Below are 19349 nucleotides of genomic sequence, written 5' to 3'. Positions count from 1 at the left end.
AGAAATTTCCTTTTTAATGGGCCATCTAAATAACTTTCTTTAATGTACAGCTATGACAAAGTTTAAATGCTAATATCAAAATGTGTCTCTAATGATTGCTAAGTTGAGATTTACGTAATGCTTTAAGATCTGCAAAGTACTTTACACATACACTATCTCATTTAATCCTCACAATTCTCTAAGGTAGGTACTACAGGTATTATCGCTGTTTTAGAGCTAAGGATACTGAGGTTCAGACAGGTTAAGCAAGTTGCCCATGGTTGTAGAGCTAAGGGTCAGTTGCATGACCTGGGACTGGAATTTCCTGACTTCAGTTCTGCACTATCTTTCTAAATGGAATCTTTATCTTTGAAAGGAGAAAAAAATGATTCTCAGTGTTTTCAGCATATTTCTAATCTGTGGTTAGGTGTGTCTTTCAAATAACAGGACAGTATAATGGATAGATGGCCATCTCAAAGCCAGGAAGATCTAGGCTTGGCTCCGTTCTTCTGACACACAAAAGCTGTGAGACTGGAAAAGTCACAACCTTTCAGTACTCTGGGCAAAGCTTTAAAACTACAAATAGCAGCCAAGAGGCTGACCTGCATTAACTCTATCAATAAAATCACAGATCATATCTATGTTCACCCTTATTTAAAAATTTACCTAATTCAGTTCTAGACCAATCTCAGTATTCACTGGTAGCACCTGTCCAGGATATCCATCTACCTACCCAGTAATTTCGAGTTACTAATTCAGCAAGTTCCTATCAAGCAGTATGTTATAGACCTTTTTCATCCCTCTTGTTTTTCCCATGTGGACAGTTATGTCAATCTTTTGTATTTCTGTGGATATAACTAAAGTAGCTTTATAGTAATTCAGAACTCATAATATTATTAGTACAATGCCATGTACTTTTCCAAAAGAGGGAAAATTTAGAAAACCTCTCAACAGTAGGGGATTTTTTCATCTGGATTTCAATTATATCAACTCTTAGAAAATACTCACTCCCTTCTAAATGATAATATTAACATTCTAGTTAAATCATACTGGAGGGAACATAACAGAGGAGGCTCTGGAACAACAGTATGAGAAGCCACTCTACTTTTCAGGATTACTCCTAGAATCTTGAAGGTACTAGTAGACAGATAAGATACTCTCTGGGGAAGGGCAGCCAGGTCTGGAGTCTGGAAAGAGTTGAGCTCAAATCTAAACTCTGACACCTACTACCTGTGGACTAAGCAAGTCACTTAACACCGTTTCTTTCCTCAACTGTGAAATAAGCTAGAGAAGGAAATGGCACACCAGTATCTTTGCCAAGAAAAGCCCAAATGAGGTCACAAAGAGTCAGACATGACAGAAACAACTGAACAACAAACCCTCTGGGGACTCTACCTGACAGTAGAGGTAGGGAGATGAAGGCCAGAGCCTATTAAAAAAGGAAATGGTACACGTAACCTTTTCTCCCACAACTGGCTCTGTAAATATGAACCACAATCAAATTAATCTTGCAATTGTTCTGGCTGGATTGCATCTGTTTATTTTCTTATACCCTAATTCACCATTCCCTTAACTTCCTGATCAAAATGTCTCTTCCTGGCCACCTACATATTTTCCCCAATAAAATGCAAACTTCTTCAGGGCAGGGAATATCTATGCTTTTGTATTTTTATCTCTAGCCCTTAGTATAGTACTTGGTACAAAGTAAGTACTAAATAAATAAAAGGCATTAAATCAAAGTTTTTCTTCATTCATCTGGCTTTCAACCTCATCACTGAACTAAATATGTTCTCTTTAAAGTTAATAATGTTCATTTTCCTCTTTTCAAATTATTTTCTTTTATTTTCAGTGATTTGTTCAGAGATTTGTACTTTCTTATTTTTCTTTTTCCTTTATGGATTACCTCCCCAGTTTTTTTTTTATTGGTTGACACTGGGTTTTCTACTTTTGTTGGTTCATCACTTATCTCAATCCAACCAGATTTTTCAGATTGTTGCTTCCTTCCTCCTGAGTCATACTTTTTAGTGATAGTTTTTTATTTACAGCAAAAGGTGCCACCACTATAGGAAGTTGTTCTTTGGCATGCATAATAAGTCTGTCCAGCCAAAGACACACTTAACTACTCCAGGTATGTAAGTCTGGCTTTACTTCACACAGCAAAGATGGGGGAATCTTCTTATTTTGATTAAACCCCTACTTGCTGCTGTAACAATAACATGAAGCTCTGGTACTTCAAAGTTGTGTTTGTCCTTTACTGTTTTCTTGAGCTTTAAATTCACAGAAGCATTTTAGTGAATTATAGTCAAATAACTTTACAACTTTCTTTATGTCCAACTCCAGTAAGTGTGGAATCTGAAATAGATGTGACAGAAGAAATTCTCTTTCCAGTGGGGACGGCACCACCAAAGGGTGTGATTTCAAGTTGGTAGATGTCTGTACTGCTTATTGTGACATCTATATACTTCTCTCCATTAGGGAACCATTCAACTATAGGAAGGTTTTATTTTATGTTTTTTATGAATGCAGCTCTTCCTTCAACAAGCTTCCATGTTCATAACGTCTTGCCTGTTCTCACTGATAGTGCCAATCTGCCAGATGAATGAACAGAAAGAGAAGTCGCATGTCCCTTATGTGCTTTAGTAAATTTCAAGCATTTTTTGCAGTTGTGATGGTTCTGTGGTTATCATATTGTATTTTAGTTTTTCTGGCTCTGCTCACTTCACTTTGCATCAGTTCATCTAAGTCTTTCCATGCTTCTCCATGTCTTTATCACGCTTGCAGTTTCTCACAGCACAGTCATATTCCACTGTTTTTACGTACATATTTGTTTAGCCATTCCCCAGCAATGATCTCTTAATCATCAAGTCTAATAGCTTTTCATCAGTCCTCCTTTTTCTTGACTACCAGAACCCACTCTTCCAGAACACACTTTCTCTCTGGTCTCTCGTAGCACTGCTTTCCTGGATTTCCTTCTACTGGTCTGATCTCTTCTTCACTGCTTCTTTGTGGGTGTACCACAAGGCTCTATTCTGGAGACTCTTATTTCTCCCTAAACTCTCACTTGGTGACCTCATCAGTTCCCATGAATTCGATTTTTATCCCTATGAGAATGACTGAGTACTCAGAACAGCATTTAACGCTGAGAATCTTTGAAAGGACTGATTCTGAGGCAAACAACTAAGAGAATGAGCCAGTCAGTAAATAAAGCTAAGAAACATGAAGGCCTAGTTCTGTTTCTGGTTTGTTTAATTTGAGATGACCACTGCTATCCACTGAAAAGACTTTCTGAAACACAGTAACCTTCCCCTCTTGTTATTAAAGGTCTGAATAACTGGGGTAGCAAAGTGGCCCAGGAGACAGGACTCTGGACTTGGAGTCAGGATGATGTGTTCAGATCAGTCTCAGACATCTATCAGTTGTGTGATCCTGGGCAAGTCACTTAACCTCTATCTGTTTCAGTTTCCTCAACTGTAAAATGGAGATAATAATAGTACCTACCTCACAGAATTGTTATGAGAATCAAATGAGATAACATTTGTAAAGTGCTTAGCACAAAGCCTAGCACACAATAGGTACTTAATACTTATTTCTTTCCTTCCTTCCTTCTTCTTTGCACATTTCCTGGTGATTATTAAGGAGAGAGATAGGAATCAAAATTGTGATTTTATTGGTATAGGTAACTACCAGGGTAAAGACACTCCCTCTACTTCTTTCTCTGCAAAAACAATCTTGGAAAGCTGCCTTACTCTCAACGTTATTATCATCAGTAAAAATTCTTTAAGAACCTAAAAAATGACTGCATATTTAGCCTCAAGATAGCAGATTAGTGAGAAACTGGAACAGTTATACGAAATGTCCATAATATCTGAGAGTTTATATTTAAGACAAAATTGTAGCTAGTTTTTTCAAACCTTTTTGAGAGAGTTTTATATTATATGACTATATTCAGTTCTTAACTGTAAAAAGTAATAGAAAATTTGGCTAGTTCTTTCTAAAATAAATACGTGAAATTAGAGGAAAGACTTTTTTTCTCTTTCAAAGCTGGCGTGCCACCCTCTTAGTCTCATCCTTATCCTGTCTCCTATCTCTGTTTCTGAACTTTCCAGGTTACTGGGAACAATGGTTATTTTAAATACTTTCTTAGGTTCCAAACTGCTTAGACCTGTGAGCTCTAAGACTTTTACTTGTCATGTCATTACTGTAATGGGCCAGCTATAAGATTAAGAGACCAAAGGATCTTTAAAGTTTAAATGCCTCCCAAAGAGAGCTAGGCAGTCATCTGCAGGAAAGAACAGCTGTTCATCCACCCCAGGCTTAAAATAGTCAACTGTGGTTATAAAAGCACTTTTTTCTGAGTATTCCTCTGGAACCATGACATTTCCTAAGAGGTCGGGCCTGCCCACTTGGACCTTGTAGGGCCATCTTCTTTGCCTACTTATGCCCCATTTTCAAATTCCAAGGGTAATTTTGTGATCTGTTAGTTCCATGGCAAACAATCAGAAAACAGTTATCAAATGGGTGCCAGGTAGTAGGACTGGAGATGCAAAGACAGAATAGAAAGGTTCTTGCTGAAAGGAATTTTGATTCTTTTTTTGGAAAGAATACAATTCTATGGGTAAAGAAAGTATGTACAAAATAGGGGGAGGAAGGGTTGATACGGGATGAAGGGGATAAAGAAAGGCTTCATGTAGAAAGAGGCTTGCTGTTGTCAGCTGGGTTTTGAAGGAAATGAGGCACTCAATGAAGTGGAGGTAAAGAGGAATAATATGAGTGATTATACAACTTATTTTAGCTGGAGTTCTGATTTGAGTCTTTATCTAAAATGCTTATGGATAAGTCATAACTTCATTAGCTTTCTGGCAATACTAAGGTATTACCCTAATCTATCCCTGCCAAACAAAGGATATGACAACTCTGACATTAATGGGATGTCTACAGGAAGACAGCATTACCTTCACATTGTGGTTTCACAAGATCTAACATCTGACAAAGACAATCTTCAAACGGTAGAGGCTCAATAGCCATATTATCCAGTTTCTGGCACTGTTCCTCATAGAAATACTCCAGCTCATACATTGATAATGCTCCATCTCCATCAAGATCCATGCAGCGGAACCAATATTCAATACTGAAATTATAGATATGTTAATGGCAAAAAACACTGGTTTTCCCTACTATAAACACTATAAAAAGCAAACAACCAATTGGCTATCAATTGCCCACAAACAAAACATACTGAATATATCTTTTAAATATATCACAAAGTAAAAGTAAGATACCTGGTTGGAGTTTTTTTGTCTTCTTCAGATATCAAAAACCAGACAAAATCAGCATAGCTTATTTTTCCTTCTTTCTGTACTTTTCTGCCCCTTTAATTCAGTGAAATCAAGAAAAAGATAGTAAAATGTAAGAAAAAACACCTAGCACTTCAAAGAGCATCAGCTAAAATGGTTAAATAGTCCCTTTACTGTTATTCTATATTTTACAAAACTCCTAAAGATGTAAGTCTAAAACATGGATAAACGACAAATTCTAGCTGATTCCTAATCATGTGCTGTACTCTCAAACTTTGGAAAGTGTGGTAGGGTAAGAACTTCCTCATTTCTTTCATTTCTCCTTCAGTTTTTGACTGATTTAAAATAGCCTCACATACAATTACACCATGTATACATGTGTGTGTGTGCATGTGCATGTGTGCATGTGTATTCCCCCTCTTCCCACCCAAACACACCCTAAGAGCCTCCCAATTTAAGCTACACTGCTACTTTTTTATATATGTTGGTTCTGACAATATTCAGTTTTGTATATGTTTGAAGTGGCAAACCACAGGATTAAGTGATGGAAGTAAAACAGTAAAAACTGAAGTTCAGGATACGTGGCTGACTAGGTTTATTTATTTCCTTTTAAGTTTTTATTTGAGCTTGTGATTCTACTTGCCAAAGGAGAACTTAAATAACCTAGAAGGGGTCATTTTTCTCTAAAATGTGTCCCTTCCTCTGCCCCTGCTGAGCTAATTTTGTTTTTTTTGAGATCTTGATTCCTATTTTCATTTGTTCATGTCCTATATCCACTGCATCCTCTGGACCCTTTGAAATAATAATGCAAAACATTTAAGCTTTGTTCCATCAAGTTTTTTCTTTTAAGTGAAAAATTAAATGGGCACCAATACATAAAAACACTAAAAATACTATATCATTACTAGAAAGAATAAGATATTTTTACTCTTTTCTGATATTTTTCTAAATATTTCTCTCCCCTACAACTTTCTTTTCCTATCCCACATTCAACAGAATGCTGATGCAAAACTAATTTGCATCCCAGTCCTCATTTTGTTTCTAAGTTTGAGTCCTACATTTTCAACTGCCTTCTAGAAACCTTGACCTGGATGTGCCAAACTGAACTAACCATCTTAGTCTCAAAATCTGGCCCTCTTTCTAATTGCCTTATTACTGTTAATGGCTTTCCCGTCTTCCACAATCACAACTAAAACCTTCTTCATTTTTACTCTCTCCTCCTTCCCTTTTCACATCCAATCAATGGTCAAATTCATTAATTCTATCTCCTCAACACTTTTTCCATAGGTCCCTTTCTATCCATTCACAAAGCTATACTAGTCTTTCATTATATCCAATCTTGACTATTTTAATTATCTTCAGTACTTTTCTCCAGTAAGTTCTACACACAGCTGCCAAAATAATCCTTCTGATGCACAGACTGTTGTTGTTGTTCAGACATTCAATCATGTCCAATTCTTTATGACCCCATGGACCACAGCATACCAATACTGTCCATGGGGCTTTCTTAGCAAATAATACTGGAGTGGTTTGCTTTTTTCTTCTCTAATGGATTAAGGCAAACAGAGGTTATATGATATAACCTTTAGCATAAAATGCAAACTCTCCCACACAGTATTTAAGACCTTCTATAATGTGACTCTCATGTACCTTATCAGCTAATTTCACATTACACCTGTTCACAGATGCAAAATGTTGGCTTTCCCCTCTTCCTATCCTGTCTTCTACTTAATGCAGCTCTGCAGGTCATCCCACTAGCTTCATCTTTGCCTGCTAGAATTATTCTCTTCCTGCCAGTGCTAACTCTTCCTAAAGCTTACCTTAATTAACAACTCAAAGCTTCTTTTTCTTTTCAAAATGGCTTGGAACGTTTACCTGGATCTCTATTTTTCCTTATCATGTCCTACATTATATTATACACATTTGCTTAAAGACAGTGGTAGTGCAGTTTTTTATTTTTATATTCCAGGTGCCTTACATATAGAAGACAGTTAATAAATGTCAAACTGAATTAAGATAGAAAACAGAATTTCCATTTTAAAATGTAAATTTTGTGCATTTGAAAGATAACCTATAATGGAGATTTCCAGGTAAGATGGTGACCAATAGCTCATCCATATAAGCCTCAATGAATATTTGAAAAGAATCCTGAATAAACCAAAAATTTAATTTAGAAAAAGAAAACAACTAAAAAACTAAAAAGAATCAGAAGTAAATGCTTTCAACCAGAACTGAATAAAAAAGATGGCCAGAAGCTGGCTGAGGCAAGTAGAGGGATCTTACCATGGAACACAACACAAGTATAGGTAAATGTGGAAGCCCATGGAAGTGAGGAGGGGGGTGGGGAGTTGTCCTAGGGAAGCCAGATCAAACTCAGGTAAACCAGCTAGAAGTTGGTAGAGGCAGAAGAGGAGGTGGGGGAGGCCAGTATAATCTCCCTCATACAAAAGGGGAAAACCTTGCCGAAGTAGTGGATGCCCTAAAAAATAGAATGAAGCAAACAGAACTCAATGACTCAACGAGACAACAAGAAATATTTGAACAAAGTCAAAATAATGAAAAAAATTAAAGAAAATATAAGGTATCTTCTAGTAAAGACAACTGGCCAGGAAAACAGGTCAGGAAGAAAGAGTTTAACCATCAGCAGACTCCCTGAAAACCATGACCAAATAAAAAATCTGGATGCCTTAAGAAATCATAAAATAAAACTGCCTCAATCTATTGAAAGCAGAGAGTAATGTGAAAAGTGAAAGAATCTACCAATCCTTTCTTGGAAGAAACTCCAAAATGAAAATATCATAGCCAAAATCCAGAACTTCTAAAAAAATGGTATACAGAAAAAAAAGTGCAAATTACCATGTCACCAGCTTATGCAAGATGTTTCTGCAGTTACCATAAAGGTGAGAAAAATTCTGGAATGCAATTTTCAAAAAGGCTTATACTCTTATGGAGGGAAAAATGGACTTTTAATAAAGCAAGGTCTTTCAAGCCTTTCAGATGAAAAGACCTGAGTTGAGTAGAAAGGCGAAGGTTTCCTGAAGAAAAGACAAGAGCTGGCCAGGAACACAGAAGTGAAGAGAAAACTAGAAAAGTAAATACATTTGAGCAGCTAGAAGGGGCTCTGTGATAATGAAATGTTTACTAATAGGAAGAGAAGAGACAAATATCTCTTCAGAATTCCATTATCTTTAAGGGTCACAAAAGGAGAGTTAAGGGAGACATAAGGCTAGGGCAGGAATGGGGAACCTTTGGCCTTTCAGATCCTTGGGTGCAGCCTTTTGACTGAGTCCAAGTTTTACAAAACAAATCCTGTTATTAAGGGGATTTGTTCAGTGAAGTTTGGTTTCAGTCAAAGGGCCACATTTGAGGTCCCAGAAGGCTAAATGTGGCCTTGAGGCTGGCAGGACCTCCCACCATTCCCTCCATCACATGGTTTTAAGAAGAGGATATAATCATGAAGTGAGGAGAGAGAATGGACAATGAATCTCTTACCTGAGCTCTACAAAGGAGTACTGAACACATACATACGCAGACTTTGGTGTAGAAACATTTGTCTCCATCCCAATAAGTGAAGACTAATTTAATACTTAAGAATTATTAATATTAGAAATACTTAATTTTGTGAAAAGAAATTAGGTAACATAAAACTTTTGGGATGGAGCCAAAGTAGTCCTTAAAGGAAAATTCAGATCTCTAAACCCTAATAAAAACAAAGAATTGATCAATGGATATAACATTCACCTAAAAAAACTGTAACACAAAACCTCAAACACAAAAATAAAAATTCTGAAAATCAAAGAAGACATTAATAAAACTGAAAGCAAGAAACCACTGATAAATAAAACTAGGAGCTGTTTTTGTTGGTTAAAAAAACCCCACACAAACTAGATTAACTGTAAGCTAACAGAATTACAAAAGGGTGGAAAATTAAACTGCCAGGATCAAAAAATGAAAAAAAAAATCACAACAAATGAAGAGAAAATGAAGAAAATTATTTAAAAGAAATTATTTTGCCTCTATATAATCTAACAAAACTGACATATAAGATGGAGGAATATCTACAAAAATACAGAATACCTGGATGAAAAGAATAAGAAATAAAGGCTTTAATTAAACTCAATCTCAGAAGAAGGAATTGAACTTAAATGAACTCCCAAAAGAAAAAAGCCCAGGAGTAGATGGATTTACAAATGAACTCTAACAAGCATTCAATAAGAATTAATTTGAAAGGGCTTGGTATCCAAGATATACAAACAATTTATAGATATGTGTATATGTGTGTAATTAAGCAAACATATACATGTACCTGTGTGGAAAAAATATATAGAAACAATTCTCAAAAGAAGAATTGCAAAGTATTAACAACCATATGAAAGAATGCTCCAAATCACTAATAAGAGATATGCAAATCAAAATGACCCATACGCTCTGAAAACTGGCAAAAATGACAAAAGACGGCAATAGTCAATATTAGAGGGCTTATGGGAAGACAGGCACACTGCTGCATTGTTGGTGTATCTGTGAATTCGTACAAGGCAGAATTATGCAAATGAAGTACCTAAAACATCCATGTTCTCCTGATTCTGATGATCTTCATGGGCTATTTCCCAGGCCTGAAATGCTATCCTCATCACTTCCACTTCCAGATTTTCCTGGTGTCCTTAAGGTCCCAGCTAAAATCCCACCTTCTATCATAAATTCTTTCTGCTCTCTCTTAATTCTAACATGTTCCCCCAATGAATTATTTCCTATTTATCCTGTACACAGCTTGTTTATATGTTGTCCTCCTCATTAGACTGTGAGCTCCCCAAGAGCAAGGACTAGCCCACACTTATCATAGTGCTTGGCACATAGTAGGTGCTTAATAAATGTTTACTGACTAATTTTTGATCCAGAGATTCCACTCTTAGGGCTTATATACCAAAGAGGCCACTGAAAAGAAGAAACTTCCAAATACACAGATTGTAATCATCACTGTGAATGGAAGAAACTCTCCCATAAAACGGAGACAGATAGCAGAATGTATTAAAAGCCATAATCCAACAATATGTTGTTTACAAGAAACACATTTGAAATGGGGGGATACACACAGGGTAAAGGGAAAAGGTTGGAGCAGAATATATTGTGCTTCAGCTGATGTAAGAAAAGCAGGAGTAGCAATCCTAATCTCAGACAAAGCAAAAGCAGAAATAGATCTAATCAAAAGGGATAAGGATGGAAACTAGATCCTGCTAAAAGGCACCGTAGACAATGAAGCAATATCATTGCTAAACATGTATGCTCCAAGTGGTACAGCATCCAAATTCTTAGAGGAGAGGTTGGGGGAGTTGAAGGAAGAAATTGATAGCAAACCTATACTACTGGGGGACCTCAACCTCCCCCTCTCTAAACTCGGTAAATCTAACCTCAAAATAAACAAGAAAGAGGTTAAGGAGGTAAATAAAACTCTGGATAGGATAGGTATGACAGATCTCTGGAGAAAACTGAATGGGAATAGAAAGGAATATACCTTTTTCTCAGTGGTTCATTGCACATATACAAAAACTGACCATGTTCTAGGGCATAAAAACCTCACAATCCAGTGCAGACAGACAGGGATAGTCAATGCATCCTTCTCAGATCATTAATGCAATAAAAATTATGTGTAATAAAAGGCCATGGAAAGATAAACCAAAAATCAATTGGAAACTAAATAATCTAATCCTAAAGAAGGAGTGGGTTAAAGAAGAAATCATAGAAACAATCAACAATTTCATTCAAGAGAATAACAATAGTGAGACAACATACCAAATCTTATGGGATACTGCAAAAGCAGTTTTTAGGCAAAGTTTTATATCTTTGAATACCTACACGGATAAAATAGACAAAGAGGAGATCAATGACTTGGGCACGCACCTGAAAAAGCTAGAAAAAGAACAAATTGAAAATCCCCAAGTAAATACCAAATTAGAAATACTGAAAACCAAAGGAGAGATTAATAAAACTGAAATTAGGAAAACTATTGAATTAATAAATAAAACCAATAGTTGGTTTTATGAAAAAACTAATAAAATTGATAAACCTTTGGTCAATTTGATTAAAAAAAAAAGAAGAAAACCAAATTACTAATATCAAAAACGAAAGGGGTGAACTCACCTCCAATGAGGAGGAAATTAAAACAATAATTAGAAATTACTTTGCCCAACTTTACGCCTATAAATTCAACAATCTAAATGAGATGGATGAATATTTTAAAAAATACAAATTGCCCAGACTGACAGAAGAGGAAGTTGAATACTTAAACTACCCTATCTCAGAAAAAGAAACTGAACAAGCCATCAGTGAACTCCCTAGAAAAAAATCTCCAGGGCTGGACGGATTTACAAGTAAATCCTATCAAGCATTTAAAGAACAGTTAATTTCAATACTATATAGACTATTTGTGAAAACTGGGGAAGGAGTCCTCCCAAATTCTTTTTATGATGCAAATATGGTTTTGATACCTAAACCAGGAAGAGACAAAACAGAGAAAGAAAATTATAGACCAATTTCTCTAATGAATATAGATGCAAAAATTTTAAATAAGATTTTAGCTAAATGAAAAGAGCATCTTATCACGAGAATAATACATTATGATCAGGTAAGATTCATACCAGGAATGCAGGGTTGGTTCAATATTAGGAAAACTATCAGCAGGGTTGACCATAACAACAACAAAACTAACAGAAACCACATGATTATCTCAATAGATGCAGAAAAAGCTTTTAACAATATACAACACCCATTCCTATTAAAAACGCTGGAGAACATAGGAATAAAAGGAACTTTCCATAAAATAATAAGCAGTATCTATCTAAAACCTTCAGCAAGCATTATATGCAATGGAGATAAGCTAGATGCATTTCCAATAAGATCAGGGGTGAAAGAAGGATGTCCATTATCACCACTATTATTCAATACAGTACTAGAAATGTTAGCTGTAGCAATTAGACAAGATAAAGATATTGAAGGAATAAGAATAGCCAAAGAAGAAACTAAGTTATCACTCTTTGCAGATGATATGATGATATACTCAGAGAATCCCAGAGATTCAAATAAAAAACTACTTGAAATAATAAACAACTCTGGCAAACTTGCAGGTTACAAAATAAACCCACACAAATCTTCTGCATTCCTATATATTAGTAACAAAGTCCAACAGCAAGAGATAGAAAGAGAAATTCCATTTAAAGCTAGGGTAGACACTATAAAACATTTGAGAGTTTACCTGCCAAAACAAACCCAGGGACTATACGAACACAATTACAAGACACTTTTTGGCACAAATAAAGTCAGATCTAAGTAAGTGGAAAAACATCAGTTGCTCATGGGTAGGCTGAGCCAATATAATAAAAATGACAATTCTACCTAAATTAATTTACTTATTTAGTGCCATACCATTAAACTATCAGATAATTATTTTCTAGAGCTGAATAAAATGATTTCAAAATTCATCTGGAAGAACAAAATGTCTAGAATATCAAAGGGACTTAAGGAAAAGAAATACTAGGGAAGGTGGCCGGCACTACCAGATCTCAAGTTGTATTATAAAGCAGCAATTATCAAAACCACTTGGTACTGGCAAAGAAACAGAAGGGTAGACAAGTGGAATAGGCTAGGCACTCAAAACACAGTAGGCAATGAATATAGCAATCTCCTGTGTGATAAACCCAAGGACCTGAGCTTCTGGGATAAGAAGAGCACTGTTCAACAAAAATTGCTGGGAAAATTGGATAAGTGTGGCAGAAACTATGCATAGACCAATGCCTGACACCATACACAAGAATAAAGTCCAAATCAGTACACGATCTAGGTATAAAGATTGATACCATGGACAAACTGGAGGAGCAAGGAATAGTGTATTTATCAGATTTATGGAGAAGGAAAGAATTTTTGACTAAAGAACAGATAGAAAGCATTATAAAGTGCAAAAACTGAAAAGTTTTTGCACAACCAAACCCAATGCAACCAAAATTCGGAGGGATGTAGTATATTGGTAAAGAATTTTTACAGCTAATCCTGGGGATAAAGGCCTCATTTCTAGACTATATAGAGAACTGAATCAAATGTACAACAACACAAGTCATTTGCCAGGTCAAAGGATAAGAACGGGCAATTTTCAAAGGAAGAAATTAAAGATATCTATAGTTATATGAAAAAATGCACTTTTGATTAGAGAGGTGCAAATCAAAACAACTCTGAGGTACCACATCACACCTATCAGATTGGCAAACATGACAGAACAGGAAAATGATAAATGTTGGAGAGGATGTGGGAGAGTTGGAACACTAATTCATTGTTGGTGGAGCTGTGAGCTGATCCAACCATTCTGGAGAGCAATTTGGAACTATGCCCAAAGGGCTACAAAAATGTGCATGCCTTTTGACCCAGCAATACTGCTTCTAGGACTGTATCCCCAAGAGGTCATAAAAACGGAAAAGGGTCCCAGATGTACAAAAATATTTATAGCAGCACTCTTTGTGGTGGCCAAAAACGAGAAATCAAGGGGATGCCCATCAATTGGGGAATGGCTGAATAAACTGTGGTATACGAATGTAATGGAATACTTTTGTGTTATAAGAAATAATGAACAGGAAGACTTCAGAGGGGTCTGGAAAGACTTATAGGAACTGATGCTGAGTCAAAGGACCAGAACCAGGAGAACTTTATAAACAGCAACAACCACAGTGTGTGAGTAATTTTTCTGGTAGACTTAGTACTTCATTGCAATACAAGGACTTAAATAATTCCCAATGGTCTCTTAAGGCAAAATGCCTTCCACATCCAGGGAAAGAACTATGGAATTCAATCACAGAATGAAGCAGATCATTCTCTTTTGTATTATGTTTTGGTTTGTTTTATGATTTCTCCCATTCATTTTAATTCTTCTATGCAATATGACTAAGGTGAAAATGTATTTAATAGGAATGTATGTGTAGAACCTATATAAAACTGTATGCCATCTAAGGGGAGGTAGGGAGAAATGGGGGGAAAGAGAGGAAAAATCTAAGATATATGGAAGTGACTGTAGAACACTGAAAGCAAATAAAATTAAAAAAATTTTTTTTAATTGATCTGGAAGAACAAAAGGTCCAGAATTTCAAGGAAATTAATGAAAAGAAATGCTAGGAAAGGTGTCCTAGCCCTACCAGATCTCAGATTGTATTATAAAGCAGCAATCATCAAAACCACTAGGTACTGGCTAAGAAATAGAGGGGTAGACTAGTGGAACAGCCTAGGTACTCAAGACACAGCAGTCAATGAATATAGCAGTCTACTGTTTGATAAACCCAAGGACCCCACTTTCTGGGATAAGAACTCAATGTCTGACAGCAACTGCTAGGAAAACTGGACAACAGTGTGGCAGAAACTGGGCATGCCTGACACCATACACAAGAAGAAAGTCCAAATGGATACATGATCTAGGTATAAAGACACTATAAACAAATTAGGGGAGCATGGAATAGTGTGAGTGTGAGTGTGTGTGTGTGTGTGTGTGTGTGTGTGTGTGTGTTGTCCTTCGTTGCCAAAGAAGACCATGACATCAGAGAAATGATGACGTGACTTGCACCTGACTTTGTTTTTGAGTCAGGGAGGGCTGTGCAGATCACCAGCCTCATCACTTCTCCTCCACAGCCATCTGAATCTAGTTACCAGATATGCATCACGATGACTGGAGATGGCCCAGGATGAGGGAATTGGGGTTAAGTGACTTGCCCAAAGGTCACACAGCTAGCTAATGTCAAATGTCTGAAGTGAGATTTGAACTCAGGTCCTCCTGACTCCTGCACTGGCGCTCTGTCCACTGTACCCCCCTAGCTGCCCAGTGTATTTGTCAGACTTATGGAGAAGTCCAAATAAATACATGATCTAGGTATAAACAATGATACTATAAACAAATTACAGGAGCAAGGAATAGTGTATTTGTCAGATTTATGGAGAATGAAGAAATTTACGACCAAATAAGAGATAGAGAACATTATGAAGTACAAAATGGATAGTTTTTATTACATTAAATTGAAAAGATTTTGTACAAACAAATCCAATGCAACCAAGATTAGGAGGGAAACAGAAAACTGGGGCAAGAATTTTTGCAGCTAGTGTTTGTGATAAAGGTCTCATTTCTAAAATATATAATAGAAAACTGAGAAAATGTACAAGAATACAAGTTATTTCCCAACTGATAAATGGTCAAAAGGTATGAACAGGGAGTTTTTAGAGGAAGAAACTAAAGCTATCTATAGTCATATGAAAAAATGCTCTAAATGATTATTGATTAGACAGATGCAAATCAAAATAACTCTGAGGTACCACATCACATTTATCAGATTGGCTAACATGACAAAACAGAAAGATGATAAATGTTGGAAAAGAAGTGGGAGAATTGGAATACTAATTCATTGTTAGTGGAGCTGTGAGCTCATCCAACCATTCTGGAGAGCAATTTGGAACTATACCCAAAGGGCTGCAAAAATGTGCATGCCCTTTGACCCAGAAATACTGCTTCTAGGACTGCATCCCCAAGAGATCATAAAAATGGGAAAAGGGGGGGCTACGCTAGCTCCGAACCCACAGCCCATGAAATATCTGTAGTAAAGAGCCGCCAATAAATTCGGGAGCAGGAGAAGCCACATAATAGTGGAGCGGATAAGATTTCTGTTCCAGAGGGACCTGCAAACCTCTCGCAAAAGGTCCGTTGCACTGTGGACAAGAAGCCCAGCCCAGCCCTGCACCGGCCCCGCACCGAGAGGAACAGATCCGAGTGGACTTCAGGGACGGGATCTCCAGCGGCCGTGCGGGTCCCTCCACCCACAGGTGATGGGGGTCGGTGAGAAGGTCTCTTTGGTGGGTCGAGAGGGGAGTGGGGTGCCCCCATACTCAGGCCCCCTCGGGAGGCAACAGCGGAGGCGGGAGCAGACAAGGGCTCCCCAAGCAGGCAGGAGCCCGGATCCATTGTTGAAGGTCTCTGCATAAACCCCCTGAGGGAACTGAGCCCATGAGGCGGCCCTGCCCCCACCTGAGCACCTGAACATAATCTCACACCGAATAGCAGCCCTGCCCCTGCCCAAAGCACTGAGGCTGGGAAGCAGCATTTGATTCTCAGTCCCCAAGGGCGGGCTGAGAGTATCAGGAGGCAAGGTGGGTGTGAGGAGAATATTCAGAGCTCAAGTCACTGGCAGGGAAAATGCCCAGAAATGGGAAAACAACCAAGACTATAGAGGGTTACTTTCTTGGTGAGCAGGTTTCTCCTCCCCTCCCTTCTGATGAGGAAGAGTGGTGCTCACCATCAGGGGAAGACACGGAAGTCAGTGCTTCTACATCCCAGCCCACTCAATGGGATCAGTTCTGGGAAAAGGTCATAAAGAGCCCAAACAATTTTCAAAATCATGTTAGAGAGGTGGAGGAAAAACTGGGAAGAGCAATAAAAGACTTGCAAGCAAAGTATGAACAACAAATCAGCACCCTGCTAAAGGAGACCCAAAAAAATGCGGAAGAAAATAACACCCTGAAAAGTAGGCTAACTCAATTGGTAAAGGAGGTTCAAGAAGCCAATGAGGAGAAGAATGCTTTCAAAAGCAGAATTAGCCAAATGGAAAAGGAGATTCAAAAGCTCACTGAAGAAAATAGTTCTTTCAAAATTAGAATGGAACAGATGGAGGCGAATGACTTTATGAGAAACCAAGAAATCACAAAACAAAACCAAAAGAATAAAAAAATGGAAGATAATGTGAAATATCTCATTGGAAAAACAACTGACCTGGAGAATAGATCCAGGACAGACAATTTAAAAATTATGGGACTACCTGAAAGCCATGATCAAAAAAAGAGCCTAGACATCATCTTTCATGAAATTATCAAGGAAAACTGCCCTGATATTCTAGAACCAGAAGGCAAAATAAATATTGAAAGAATCCACCGATTACCACCTGAAAAAGATCCAAAAAGAGAAACTCCTAGGAATATTGTGGCCAAATTCCAGAATTCCCAGGTCAAGGAGAAAATACTGCAAGCAGCTAGAAAGAAACAATTCAAGTACTGTGGAAATACCATCAGGATAACACAAGATCTAGAAGCTTCTACATTAAGGGATCGAAGGGCATGGAATAGGATATTTCAGAAGTCAAAGGAATTAGGACTAAAACCAAGAATCACCTACCCAGCAAAACTGAGTATAATACTTCAGGGGAAAAATTGGTCTTTCAATGAAATAGAGGACTTTCAAGCATTCTTGATGAAAAGACCAGAGCTGAAAAGAAAATTTGACTTTCAAACACAAGAGTGAAGAGAAGCATGAAAAGGTAAACAGCAAAGAGAAGTCATAAGGGACTTATAAAAGTTGAACTGTTTACATCCCTACATGGAAAGACAATATTAGTAACTCTTGAAACTATTCAGTATCTGGATACTTGGTGGGATTACACACACACACATGCACACGCACACACTCATAGAGACAGAGTGCGCAGAGTGAACTGAATAGGATGGGATCATATCTTAAAAAAAAAAATGAAATCAAGCAGTGAGAGAGAAATATATGGGAGGAGAAAGGGAGAAATGGAATGGGGCAAATTATCTCTCATAAAAGAGGCAAGCAAAAGATTTTTTTTAGTTTGGGGAAAAAGAGGGGAGGTAAGAGAAAAACATGAAGTTTACTCTCATCACATTCCACTAAAGGAAGGAATAAAATGCAGACTCATTTTGGTATGAAAACCTATCTTACAATACAGGAAGGTGGGGGACAAGGGGATAAACAGGGTGGGGGGGACGATGGAAGGGAGGGCATGGGGAGGAGGGTACAATTTGAGGTCGACACTCACAGGGAGGGACAGGATCAAAAGAGAGAATAGAAGTAATTGGAAGCAGGATAGGATGGAGGGAAATACAGTTAGTCTTATACAACACAACTATTATGGAAGTCATTTGCAAAACTACACAGATTTGGCTGATGTTGAATTGCTTGCCTTCCAAAGGGAGGGAGGAAAAGAAGTTGCAACTCAAAGTTTTAGGAATAACTGTCAAGTACTGTTGTTGCCGCTAGGAAATAAGAAATACAGGTAAAGGGGTATAGAAAGTTATTTGGCCCAACAGGACAGAGGAGAGGATGGAGACAAGGGCAGAGAGAAATGATGGAGAGGAGAGCGGAGTGGAGATGGGGCCAATTAGAATGCTCGGTGTTTTTGGGTGGGGGGAGGGGACAAGGGGGGAGAAAATTTGGAGCCCAAAAATTCTGTGAAAATGAATGTTAAAAGTGAAATAAAAAAAAAAAAATGGGAAAAGGTCCCACATGTACAAAAATATTTACAGCAGCTCTCTTTGTGGTGGCCAAGAACTGGAAATCAAGGGGATGCCCATCAATTGGGGAATGGCTGAACAAGTTGTGATATATGAATGTAATGGAATACTATTGTGCTATAAAAGAAATGATGAACAAGAAGATTTCAGAGAAGCCTGGAAGGATTTATATGAAGTGATGCTGAGTGAAAGGAGCAGAATCAGAACACTGTACACAGTAACAACCACAGTGTGAGGAATTTTTATGGTAGACTTAGCCCTTCACAGTAATGCAAGGACCTAAAACATTTCCAAAGGACTCCAGGCAAAATGCCATCCACATCCAGAGAAAGAACTATGGAATTGAAATGCAGAATGAAGCAGACTGTTTTCTCTTGTGTTACGCATTGTTTTGTTTTTTCTCATGGTTTCCCTCATTCATTTTAACTCTTCTATAAAACATGACTAATGTGAAAATGTGCTTAATAAGAATGTATGTATAGAACGCATATAAGACTGCATGCCGTCTTGGGGAGCGGGGGGTAGGGAGAGGGAGAAATCTGCAACTTATGGAAGTGATTGTAGAAAAATTAAATTAATTAAAATGGAAAAAAAAAAGTAGTGCTCAGATCTTGGCAAAAGGGAGACATCTCTAGGCCTAGTACAAGAGGACAACAGCAAAATCCACATGCACTGAAACAGAAAGTATCATAGACCCCAACAGAAACAGTCAGGAAAATGGCCCCAATCAACAGTGTGTATGTAGTACTATTAGCCCCAATGGAA

At 37.5% G+C, this 19349-nt stretch overlaps 1 protein-coding gene and 1 pseudogene across 4 annotated transcripts in view; both read right to left on the bottom strand.

Moving 5' to 3' along the window:
• Nucleotides 1-19349, bottom strand: part of PPP2R3B (protein phosphatase 2 regulatory subunit B''beta) — a 109180-nt gene that overhangs the window by 14783 nt on the left and 75048 nt on the right. For all 4 annotated transcript variants that reach the window (XM_072614529.1, XM_072614528.1, XM_072614530.1 and 1 more), the window contains exons 9-10: nt 5259-5348; nt 4932-5107 (exon numbers count right to left, since the gene is read on the bottom strand). In XM_072614529.1, the coding sequence (XP_072470630.1) occupies nt 4932-5107; nt 5259-5348 (266 nt within the window). The remainder of the gene's footprint in view (nt 1-4931; nt 5108-5258; nt 5349-19349) is intronic.
• On the bottom strand, nt 1704-2659 carry LOC140503612 (p21-activated protein kinase-interacting protein 1 pseudogene; annotated as a pseudogene).

This window comes from Notamacropus eugenii, chromosome 5, assembly GCF_028372415.1.
Source record: "Notamacropus eugenii isolate mMacEug1 chromosome 5, mMacEug1.pri_v2, whole genome shotgun sequence".
Taxonomy (NCBI): Eukaryota; Metazoa; Chordata; class Mammalia; order Diprotodontia; family Macropodidae; genus Notamacropus; species Notamacropus eugenii.
The sequence above is the reverse complement of the archived record's forward strand: the minus strand, read 5'-3'. Positions and strand labels throughout refer to the sequence as shown.